We start from the raw sequence: 12,339 nt of genomic DNA, 5'->3' as shown, positions 1-12,339 counted from the left end.
CCAGTCAGGATTCTCACAATTGTGCTCCTGTAGAAAGTTCTTAGGATTTGGGGGCTCACAACAAACTTCCTCAACCGTCTGAGGTAAAAGAGGTACTGTTGTACTTTTTTCACCATACAGCTGGTCCTCTATTCTATCACAGCCTCCAGTGTGTCCAGTTTGACTCAGATAACAGAGCCAGCCTTTCTAATCAGTTTATTGAGCCTGTTGGCATCACCCAGGATGGACACCACCACATAGAAAGTTGTACTTGTGACAAAAGACTAGTAGAACATGTGCAGGAGAGGCCTGCATACTCCAAAGGACCTCAGTCTCCTCTGGAAGTAGAGGCCACTCTGGCCTTTCTTGTACACAGACTGTGTTAGTACTTCATTCAAGACTATCATCCAGGTGCACTCCCAGGAACCTGTAGGTTCACACCAAATCCATGTCCTCACCATCAATAGTAACAAGAAGAATGCAGACTTAGTCTTCATAAAGTCCACCACCATCTCCTTTGTCTTATTGATGTTGAGCTGCAGATGATTCAGCTTGCACCATTTGACAAAGTCCTCCACCAGGGCTCTGTGTTCATCCTCCCGTCCTCCCTTTATACACCCAACTATTGCGGAGCCATCAGAGAGTTTCTGCAGATGATGTGAGTCGTACCTACAGTCCGAGGTATACAGGGTAAACAAGAAGGGAGCCAAGACAGTCCCCTGTGAGGCCCCAGTGCCGGCTATAGCCATGTCTGACACACAGGTCTGAAGCCGCACATACTGTGGTCTGCCAGTCAGCTAGCCCATTATCTAGGATACAATGGAAGTGCCAACTTGCATTGAATAGAGCTTTCTCCCAGGAATGAGGGCTGTATGGTACTGAAGGCTCTTGAGAAATCAAAAAACATGATCCTCCCAGTGCTGCCCTGCTTATCCAAATGGGAATAAATTCTGTTCAGCAGGAAGATGACAACATCGTCAACTCCAAAGTGCTCCTGGTGGGCAAACTGCAGGGAATCAACGGCTGATCTGACCAGGGGTCGGAGGTGAGCCAGGATCAGCCCCTCTAGAGCCTTCACGATGTGTGAGATCAGGGCCACTAAATGGTAGTCATTCAAGACTTTGGTTGGTTCTTCTTGGGTATTGCGACCACACATGACTTTTTCCACACCGTTGGGACTCTCTCCAGGTTGAGAATCAGACTGAAAATGCACTGGAGAATAAACAGAAGACGGTTTGGCCAGGAAAGGAAAGGGGAAGATGCCAGAATAAGGTGGTGGGAGAGAGGAAAGGGAAGGGAGACAAGCTAGCATCCATGAAGAGAGGCAGGTAGGAGAAGGAGGATGAAGTAAAAATCTTGGAGATGATAGGTGGAAAAGAAGGGATTTTATACCAGTGGAGAGAGGACTAGGGGAGAAAGGGAAGGAGGAGGGGCACAGGGGAAAGTGATAGGCAGGTGAAGGGAAGAGGTAAGAGGCCAAAGTGGGGAACTGAAGAATTCCTTTCCAGTCCTGACAAAGAGGTTCAGCCTGAAATATTGATTGCTTATTTATTTCCATAGATGCTGCCTGACCTGCTAAGTTCCTCCAGCATTTTGTGTGTGTTGCACAAGAAAACATTTACCACTTATAGACTTGGCCTCAAGAAAAGTGTAGAGGTTTACCAGAATGTACTTCCCCTGATCCTAAATATACAACTTATAGAGCACCCTATACCTAACACTAAATCCTATTGATTCTGTAAGGTTCTGCCTTACAGTGAATTGAATTAGTTTACTGTTGTAAGATATACTGAGGTAAAGTGAACACCTAGTCTTGCACCGAGACCAATTCATTACAGGGTGCATTGAGACAAAACAAAAAAGGTCCAGTGTCCATTTTATCATCCTGGGAATCTTTACAATGGTGAGTAGAAGCTGACCTTGAACCTGATGGAGGAGGGGGAAGAGAGAATGTTCAGGGGGTAGGGTCTTTTGATTATGCTGGCAGTGAGAAGTAAAGGCAAGTCGATGGAGGGGAGGCTGGTTTCCACAATGTGCTGAGCCTGGTCCAGGTCTCTGCAGTCTCACTGGCAGAGCAGCTTCCATACTATGCCATGAAGCATCCAGATAAGATGCTTACTATGGTGCTTCACTAAAAATTAGTAAGGGTCAACATGCCAAATTTCATTAACCACCCGAGGAAGTAAAGGCTTTGTTGAGATTTCTTGGCCTTGGTACCAACCAGAACAGGTTATTGGTGATATCCAATCCTTGAAGCATGAAGTTCTTAAGCTTCACCTCCAGATCATTGATGTAGACAGAGGCCCATGCACCACCTCCCTTCCTGAAGTCAATAACCAGTTCTTTTGTTTTGCTGATATTGAGTGGAATGTGTTGTCTCTAACGAATTCCTGTACTCAGACTCATGGCTACTTCAGATACGGCACACTATAGTAGTATTATCTGTAAACTTGTGGATGGAACTAGAGTAGAATTGGGCCACACTAACATGAGTGTACAGGGAGTAGAGTAGGGGGCTGAGGACACAACTTTCCTCCTCTTTTGCGTTTACCATAGACAATACCATTCCTTCCCTACAAATAGTTCTCACCCTCCAAGAATACACAGAAACTAAGGTATGGTTGAAAAAGGAAAATAACTTTTTTTTTGAAAAAAAGAAGAATAAAGCATCATTCCCAATATTTCAATAGCTGCCATGATTAATGTTAATTAACTGATAGCAGCTGTGTCAGTCTAGCACCCGTGTAGTAAATGGAATTCAACACTGGCTTCATGGGAGACGTCAGAGACGGTTGCGCCTCTGACTGGAGGTCTGTGACGAGTGCTGTACCACAGGGATTGTTGTTTGTCATTTATATCTATGATCTGGATGAAAATGTGGTAAACTGGATCAGCATGTTTGAGGTTGACATCAAGCTTAAGGACATCCCTTCTTTTCCACCTATCATCTCCAAGATTCCACCTGGAAAAATGGCCGATAGGCCTTAATGTAGGCACTTGTGAGGTGTCGCACTTTGGGAGGGCAAATCAGGGTAGGATTTACACAGTGAATAGTAGGGTACTGGGGTGTTTCAGAGCAGAAGGATCTGGGAATACAGATACAAAATTCACAGGTAGATAGGGTCGTGAAGAAAGTTTTTGGTACATTGACCTTCGCAAATCAAAGTACTGACTACAGGAAATTGGAATGTTATGTCGAAATTGTATAAGGCATTGGTGAAGCCAAACTTGGAGTACTGTGTGCAGTTCTGGTCACCTACCAACAAGAAAGATATCAATAAGATTGAACAATTTACAAGGATGTTGCCAGGTCTTGAGATCCCAAGTTATAGGGAAAGGTTGACTTGGTTAGGACTTTATTCCTTGGAGGATAGGAAAATAAGGGGAGAGTTGATGTAAGTCTAGAAAATTATGAGGGGTATAGATAGGCTTTTTTCACTGAGGTTGGATGAGACTAGAACTGGAGATAATAAAGTTAAAGGTGAAATGTAAAATATTTCAAAGTAAATTTATTATCAAAGTACATATATGTAACTATACAACCCTGAGAGGCATTCAGAGCGCAAGAAATATAATAGAATCATTGAGAAACTACACAAAGACTGACAAACATCCAATGTGCAAAAGAAGACAAGCTGTGTATTCACATACCAATAACTAAATAGATACTGAGAACAAGTTGAAGAGTCCTTGAAAGTGAGTCCATGAAAGTTCAGAGTTGAGCTGAGGGTAGTTATCCATGCTGGTTCAGAAGTCCAATGGTTGAAGTTCCTGAACCTGGTGGTGTGGGACTTTAAGGCTCCTTTACCTCCTGCCTGATGCCAGCAGCAAGAAGAAAGCACAGCCTGGGTGGTTGGGGTACTTCATGACGAATACTCTTTCCTGAGACAGCGCTCCTTGTAGATAGCAAAGGTGGGGAGGGTTTTGCTTGTGATGGATTAAGGGGAACTTCTTCATGCAGAGAGATGTGAGAGTATTGAACAAGCTGACAGTGGTGAATCCATATTTGATTGCAACATTTAGAAGTTTAGATAAGTACATGGATCAGAGGGATGCGGAATAACAGTTCTAGACTAGACGAGATGGGTTGACTAGAAGGTAGACTAGGAGGCAATTGAAGGAGGAGCTTAGGAGAATTAATGGCGCCTTACGGTGACTCCTTCGCTTTCATCTTCGGAAACAGCTCTATTTTAATCTTTACCATCTCTATTTTTCCCTTTCAGGGTTCTTTTGAAGACCCTAACCTGGAGTTACATGCTGAGTATGGTTCTGTGCAGGAATGGGACCCGCTCTCGGGGTTTCACGAATGACCATTGTTCGGCATGCCAAGGGCTTGGCCTAAGAGCTTCGGTCACCTTCAGAGGCCCGAGATTTCATGGCTCTGGAGATGGGCGGGTGGGGAGTGGGGGGAGAGGATCGGAGTTCGGTGCCTCTGCAGGAGATTGGTGTGTCGCTCGAGATGGAAGAGACCCAAGATCTTTGGGTACAGAGCTCGGAAAAAGAGACGCAACAGACTTCTAACATTGTAAACCAGCGAGTTGGTTGTTCTGTCTCCCCTCTCGCTGTGATACGGAGACAACTCTTTCTCCCTTATAGGGGGAGAGAGAGAGAGAGCCTGTGTCTTGGTGAATAACGGGTGAACAGTAGTCTTTCTCCCTTACTGGGGGGAGGGGGGAGAGAGAGGGGGAGAGAGAGGGAGGGAGAAAGAGGGAGGGAGAGAGAGGGAGGGAGAGAGAGAGAGGGAGAGAGAGAGAGGGAGAGAGAGGGAGGGAGGGAGGGAGAGAGGGGGGGAGAGAGGGGGGGAGAGAGAGAGAGAGAGAGAGAGAGAGAGCGAGAGAGACACTGTGTCTTGGTGAATAACGGGTGAACAAGTAGCCTTCCTCCCTTACTGGGGGGAGAGAGCCTGTGGCTTGGTGAATAACGGGTGAACAGTAGTCTTTGGGGTACTACAGGTCTGTGTCTTTGCTGCTGCTTTGCTGCACACTGAGTGCTCAGTGACGGATGCCAATGCATTTTTTTGCTGGTGGGGAGGAGGGGGGTCATTGCTTGCTGCCGCTTACGTGCGGGAGGGAGGGGAGCTGGGGAGGACTTTGGGGTTCAAACATTTAACTGCCATTCATTCTTTGGGGACACTCCTCTCTTTTCGTAGATGGTTGCGAGGAAAAAACATTTCAGGATGTATATCGTATACACTTCTCTGACATTAAATGTACCTTTGAAACCTTTAAGGGCTGTTTCTGTGCTGTAGTGTTCGATAACTATGACTCACACTATTTTAGAAACTGATGTTAAGCTCAAGAAATAAATTCCCTAAAGACTTGTTGAAGTCTGTCAATGATCTCTACAATCAGCCCAAATGTAATGAAGTCAATTGGAATATTCACATACAATGGAACAGGGGCTAGAAATGAAATTAGACAATTCTGAAGAAAACTGTCCTTTTTGCTATTGAGCAATTAGTGTAATTTGTGCACCTGTTCTCTCGGTGTCAAGAGCACTCAGTAGGAAATTGTTTCCATTATTTGACAGAACACCTCCCAGCACTCTCCACCTGGTGTGAAATCCCCCAGTGACAACAGTGGCACAAATGAAATATCTCAACTCCACTCATGCAAAAAAATTTCAGTTCCTCTTTACACAGAGCAACCACTTTGCTGGAAGAGGTTCTCCAAAGCCATGTGTAGGGAAATGTACGATTATGCATTTTGGTAGAAGGAATAAAGACATGGACTACTTTCTGAATGTGGAGAAATTGAAAAATCAAAGGTGCAAAGGGATTTGGAAGTCCTTGTGCAGGATTCCCTGAAGGTTAAGTTGTAGTTTGAGCCAATGCTTTGTTAGCATTCATCTTCAGAGCGAGGATGTTCTGCTGAGACACCCCACACAATGCTGGAGCAACTCAGCAGGCCGGGCAGCATCTATGGAAAAGAAAACAGTCGATGTTTCGGGCCGAGACCCTTCATCAGGATTGGAGGAGCAGAAGGTGATGAGTCGGAGTTAGAAGGTGGGGGGAGGAGATGAAGAAACACAAGGTGATAGGTGAAATGGGGGGAGGAGTGAAGTAAAGAGATTAGTGAAAGAGATACAGGGCTGGAGAAGGGAGGATCTGATAAGAGAAGACAGAAGGCCATGGCAAAGCAAAAGAAAAGGGGGAGGAGCACCAGACGGAGGTGATGAGCAGCTAAGGAGATAAGGTGAGAGAGTGAAAAGGGTGGGGGCATTTCCAGAAGACGGAGAAATCAATGTTCGTGCCATCGGGTTGGAGGCTACCTAGTCAGAATATGATGTTCAGCTCCTCCAACCTGAACATGGCCTCATTGTAACCTGCTGAGCTCCTCTCGCATTTTGTGTGTGTTGCTTAGAGTATGGAAGCAGTTTGTGGCACCTTATCTAAGAAAAGTTGCGCTGGCATCAGAGAGGTTCTGGAGAAGATTCAAGAGAATGATTCCGTGAATGAAAGGGAAAACATACGAGGAGCATTTGATATATCTGGGCCTGTTCTTACTGGAGTTTAGAGGAATGAGGGGGGGATCTCATTGAAACCTATCAAATATTGAAAGCCCTAGATAGAGTGGATGTGGAGAGGATGGTTGCTATAGGAGGGGAGCCTAGGACCAACAGACATAGCCTCAGAATAGAGGGATGCCCATTTAGACCAGCAATAAGAAGAAATTGCTTTAACCAGTGGATGGTGAATCTGTGGAATTCATTGCCACGGACAGCTGTGGAGGGTAAGTGATTGAGTATATTTAAAATAGAGATTGATAGGTTCTTGGTTAATCAGGGTGCCAAAGGTTACAGGGAGAAGACAAAAGAATGGCGTCAAAGGGGTATTAAATTATCCTGATGGAATGGTGGAATAGACTCAATGGACCAGGTGGCCTAATTCTGCTCCTATGTTTTATGTTGTCTAAAGGTGGCAAGCTGCATCCTTGGTCCTCACCAAGACCTGCAACCTCATTGCTTTGCCCGTGGAGGGCGAGGCCAGCATCACACTCGGGTTTCCACCCAGGGATCACTCCAAGCTGCTGATCTCCATCACATCCCACAATACGCTTCACTGGTATAAGATCGAATTCACCAAAGCTGCATAGTCAAGGGGAACAGTCTCCAAAGTGCAGACATTCAGAAACCAGCAAGTCCTTGCAGAGACCCCAGGCAGCCTGCTGCCATTCTCCTGAGGTACTCAAAGAATGCTGAGGTTCTGCTCGGCAAGTTCACAGCCCAGGTTGTCAGTAAATACAGAACAGTGACAGAGAAGCTTAATCTGCTTCTAACTGGTGTCAGCTCTGATGTCAGAGGCATTCCCTGTATTACAGGATCACAGAGTAATACAGCACGAAACATACCCTGCAGCCCAATCCGTCCAGGCTGACCATGGAGTCCGCCAAGCTAATCCAATTTGTTCCATATACCTCTGAACCCCTCCTGCCCATACATACTTATCAAAAAGTCTTCTGAATGTGGGTGTTGTACCTGCTTTGTGACAGTTCATTCATATACACACCACCCTCTAAGTGAGGTTACCCCTCAGGTCCTTTTTAAAATCTTGCCCCTCTCAACCTACACCTCTGCCCTCTAATATTTGGTTCGCCTGACCTAGTAAAAAGACTATGCCTATTACGGTTTTTACATCTTTTTACCCCTCAGTCTCCTACACTCCAAGGGAAAAAGTTCTGGCCTGCTCAATCTCTCCCTATAGCTCTGGCCCTCGAGTCCTGCCAACGTTCTCGTAGATCTTCTTTTCAGTCTCTCTCACTTGATGATATCTTTCCCAGAACAGGACATAATGTCCAAACTTCCAGAACTCAATGTCCTGAGTATTAATGGCCCCTCTTAGCTTAATGACTTCTCCACCACTATGACTACCTGTGTCAATGCTTTTAATTAACTATATACTAGCCTTCCCTCCCTATCTTTAAAAGTAATTTGTTTTCTCTCTTTCCTAACTTAGAGATAATGTTCAACCCTTGGAATGTTAAGTCTGCTTCTCTCTCCACGGATGCCACCTAACTGCTGAGAGTTTTCGAGCATTTTGTGTATCTATTCCAGATTTCAAGCACTTGTGGTGTTATCCTATTTCACATTGCTCTTCGTCACCTGTCCAGGCCACTCTGCCACTCTCTACCCCATTGCTTATCGTTACACAGCAATGATACCTTGTAAAAAGACGTGATGCTCTTTTGCTGAGTGACATGCTTAGAATTACAAGAATTTGCAATGTACAACAGGAAACATTAGACTGAACTGGTGTCAGTCTTGGTGAATCACACAATGAATCCAGACAATGCTTTTCTGTGAACCTTGTAGTCAAAACTCTTGTGTTGTTGATTTAAATGAGCAATATTAGAGTGATCCAAAATGTTGTTTTATTATCCAACATACCATGGAATAAATTCTAACACCATATTGACGAACAACAGCTGGAGTGGATTCTGGAAACAGGCACAAACCCACCTGAGATCTTTCTTTAATGCATTCATTTGGCCTTGGAGCTCCTCATTGGTTTCGATTTGTTCCTCCAACTCCCTCTGCAACTTTCTCTTTGCATTTTCCAGCCGATCGATTTCTTCCTCCGCTTCATCTACTTGCCTTTTTAATGCTTTCAATCGGAGATTCAACTAGAAAGTTGTGAGAGTGATTAAAACAGCACATTTCTTACAAACCAGTTGAAAATATTTTAAAGTGATTGAATTGTGTTTCACAAATCCATGACTGAGATTAAGTACAATTAGCACCTGCCCTTACTTTAAGCCATTCTATTTAAATGTCCAAATTGTCCTTCATATTGTTCCATTTTAAATTGCACTGACTTCTGAATCTTTCATATTTCACTTCAAGTTTAACAAAAAAATTGCAAATATTCAGCTCGTTAGGCAGCATTTCCAGTCCATCGCCTTCCATCGGAACCACTCCCAGTCACTCGCCCTCCATCGGAACCACTCCCAGCCACTCGCCCTCCATCGGAACCACTCCCAGTCACTCGCCCTCCATCGGAACCACTCCCAGTCACTCGCCCTCCATCGGAACCACTCCCAGTCCATCGCCTTCCATCGGAACCACTCCCAGTCACTCGCCCTCCATCGGAACCACTCCCAGTCACTCGCCCTCCGTCGGAACCACTCCCAGTCACTCGCCCTCCATCGGAACCACTCCCAGCCACTCGCCCTCCATCGGAACCACTCCCAGCCACTCGCCCTCCATCAGAACCACTCCCAGCCACTCGCCCTCCATCGGAAACACTCCCAGTCACTCGCCCTCCATCGGAACCACTCCCAGCCACTCGCCCTCCATCGGAAATACTCCCAGACACTCGCCTCCATCGGAACCACTCCCAGTCACTCAGTCACTCGCCCTCCATCAGAACCACTCCCAGTCACTCGCCTTCCATCGGAACCACTCCCAGTCCATCGCCTTCCAACGGAAACACTCCCAGTCCATCACCATCCATCAGAATCACTCCCAGTCCATCACCATCCATCGGAACCACTCCCAGTCACTCGCCCTCCATCGGAACCACTCCCAGTCACTCGCCCTCCATCGGAACCACTCCCAGTCACTCGCCCTCCATCGGAACCACTCCCAGTCACTCGCCCTCCATCGGAACCACTCCCAGTCACTCGCCCTCCATCGGAACCACTCCCAGTCACTCGCCCTCCATCGGAACCACTCCCAGTCACTCGCCCTCCATCGGAACCACTCCCAGTCACTCGCACTCCATCGGAACCACTCCCAGTCACTCGCCCTCCATCGGAACCACTCCCAGTCACTCGCCCTCCATCGGAACCACTCCCAGCCACTCGCCCTCCATCGGAACCACTCCCAGCCACTCGCCCTCCATCGGAACCACTCCCAGCCACTCGCCCTCCATCGGAACCACTCCCAGCCACTCGCCCTCCATCGGAAACACTCCCAGTCACTCGCCCTCCATCGGAACCACTCCCAGTCACTCGGCCTCCATCGGAACCACTCCCAGTCCATCACCATCCATCGGAATCACTCCCAGTCCATCACCATCCATCGGAATCACTCCCAGTCACTCGCCCTCCATCGGAACCACTCCCAGTCACTCGCCCTCCATCGGAACCACTCCCAGTCCATCACCTCCCATCGGAAACACTCCCAGTCACTCGCCCTCCATCGGAATCACTCTCCCTCCATCGGAACCACTCCCAGCCACTCGACCTCCATCGGAACCACTCCCAGTCACTCGCCCTCCATCGGAACCACTCCCAGTCACTCGCCCTCCATCGGAACCACTCCCAGTCCATCACCATCCATCGGAATCACTCCCAGTCACTCGCCCTCCATCGGAACCACTCCCAGTCACTCGCCCGCCATCGGAATCACTCCCAGTCATTTGCCTTCCATCGGAACCACTCCCAATCCATCACCTCCCATCGGAAACACTCCCAGTCACTCTCCCTCCATTGTCCCAGTCAATCGCCTTCCAAAAGAACCCAATTTCCAGTATTTTCTGTTTTAATTTTGACACCTGCAGTTCTTGGCTTTTTATTGCAAGCAAATTCTGCTAAAATGCTCACTGACTGGAATCAGGTGCGTTAATTAAAAATCACAGCTTTCATAGTGATTCTAGCCTAGTTGTTCCCAACTCTGCCTGGTACATATTGTCAGTGTTGTAGTGATTCTCAGGAATTGAAAGCCTCACAGGCCTGCCTCCCTCCAGCATCTGCCGGTTACTGCCAGGGAATGTCAGCTCTGCAGCCTTTCACATACCTGATCCTTTTGGTCCGCCAGGTGGAGTCGTTCATCGTCTGTTTGCAGCATCAACTCCTTGGCCTTTCTTTCAAGTTTACGATTATTCAGCTGCAGAGTAGATCGTTCTCTGAAAAGGATATTAAAAACACATTTGAATTGCACCCATGGCAGGAAGATCCCAGAGTCAATATTACATTGACCTATGTCAACCTTTCTATAGTGTTCTGCTGCAATTTGTACTTTGATTTGCAGTATCTACAGTGATTGTTTACACCGAAAAAACACTATGATCTCAATCACTTCTCAGGAGCATTAGCAATGGAAATTCAACAGAACTGTGCAGAGCTTTTAAATCAGATGACTCAAAGCCTGGTTGAAGAGGGAGACTTTAGTAATAGAGAGCAGCACCTTGGCCCAGTGGGATGGCTGCTGAGGAATTAATAGCTGTAACTAGATAGGCCAAAACAATGTATTAGTGGGAAAATAAATGATTGCAGAAGCAAGTCAGTGCTGGAGTTCTACCACAAGACAGCACTTTAATCTCAGCTCACTATACATCTGCTTACAGCTGCAGCAGGGCACTTTTGCTGACATGGATATATTGCTAGTCCTGGTTTTATTGCACTTTTCCTGAATTATCCATTTTGACTCAGGTATGAATGTCATCTATTAAACCAGATGTCGTTTATCGGCACAAATCTATCAACACAAATTGCTTTTTTTCTGGGTGCAAATGGCGATTATATTTTTCGCTCCTGATCCAGTCTCCAGGATGTGCTACTTCTCACTATGCATTACTTCATTTCCTTAACAGCATTATTGTTACATCCACAGTAAAATATTTTCATCAGCTTGCCAACAGTTTGTGCTTTGGGAACAAGCTCTTCCGATTTTGCTAAACCTCCTTCCTCAATGTCGACCTTTTTTTACATCTGTGCCAAACCCATGTTGATTCAGCTTTTCACTGGCTGGAAAAATCACTCTGAAGCAGATTTTCAAGGAAGGAAACTCTACTTTTAAATGCATTTGAAATAAACGGACCAAGACTGGACAAGTAGAAAACAACAAAATTTTTTAAATCACAGAGCCAGGACATGTCACCCACAAGCCTGCTACATCATTCAGTAAGACTTTCAGATTAATTTATGTATCATATGTACATAGAAACATACAGTGAAATGCATCACTTGCATTAACAACTCACGCAACCTAAGGACGTGCAGGGAGCAACCCACAAGTGTCGACACACATTCCGTCGCCAACATCGCATGCCCGCGGCGCTTATCAGAACAACACATAACACCACAAGCAATAACACAACAACAGCCCCATTCTCCCTCTCAACCATTCCCACACACGGACAGTCTTCCAACCCCAAGAACAGGCCTTTCAACTTATGGTACAGGCAGAACAAAAATAACAAATAATGTCAGAATTGGACTGTGTGCAAGCAAGATCAATGGGTGGGATTTTATAGGAACCAGAGGACTGGGATGTGTTATGATACACACACTGCGCATTCAACTTGGCTTCTGGTTGAAACCTGACTGGAGACTGGAGGCTTGTCCCATAGTTAGTGGACTATTTGTTTATGTGGGAGGTGGGACGGAGACAAGAGGCTTGTTTAGTTACTAATTGTGG

General features: G+C 46.3%; 1 protein-coding gene across 3 annotated transcripts in view; it reads right to left on the bottom strand.

Annotated features, from left to right (window-relative positions):
• Window positions 1–12,339, bottom strand: part of cgnl1 (cingulin-like 1) — a 220,783-nt gene that overhangs the window by 4,723 nt on the left and 203,721 nt on the right. For all 3 annotated transcript variants that reach the window (XM_059952553.1, XM_059952551.1, XM_059952552.1), the window contains 2 exons: window positions 10,717–10,825; window positions 8,437–8,600 (listed from right to left, as the gene is read on the bottom strand). In XM_059952553.1, the coding sequence (XP_059808536.1) occupies window positions 8,437–8,600; window positions 10,717–10,825 (273 nt within the window). The remainder of the gene's footprint in view (window positions 1–8,436; window positions 8,601–10,716; window positions 10,826–12,339) is intronic.

This window comes from Hypanus sabinus, chromosome 28 (genome assembly GCF_030144855.1).
Source record: "Hypanus sabinus isolate sHypSab1 chromosome 28, sHypSab1.hap1, whole genome shotgun sequence".
Lineage (NCBI taxonomy): Eukaryota > Metazoa > Chordata > Chondrichthyes > Myliobatiformes > Dasyatidae > Hypanus > Hypanus sabinus.
Note: the sequence above shows the minus strand (reverse complement) of the source record. Positions and strands in the feature narration are given on the sequence as shown.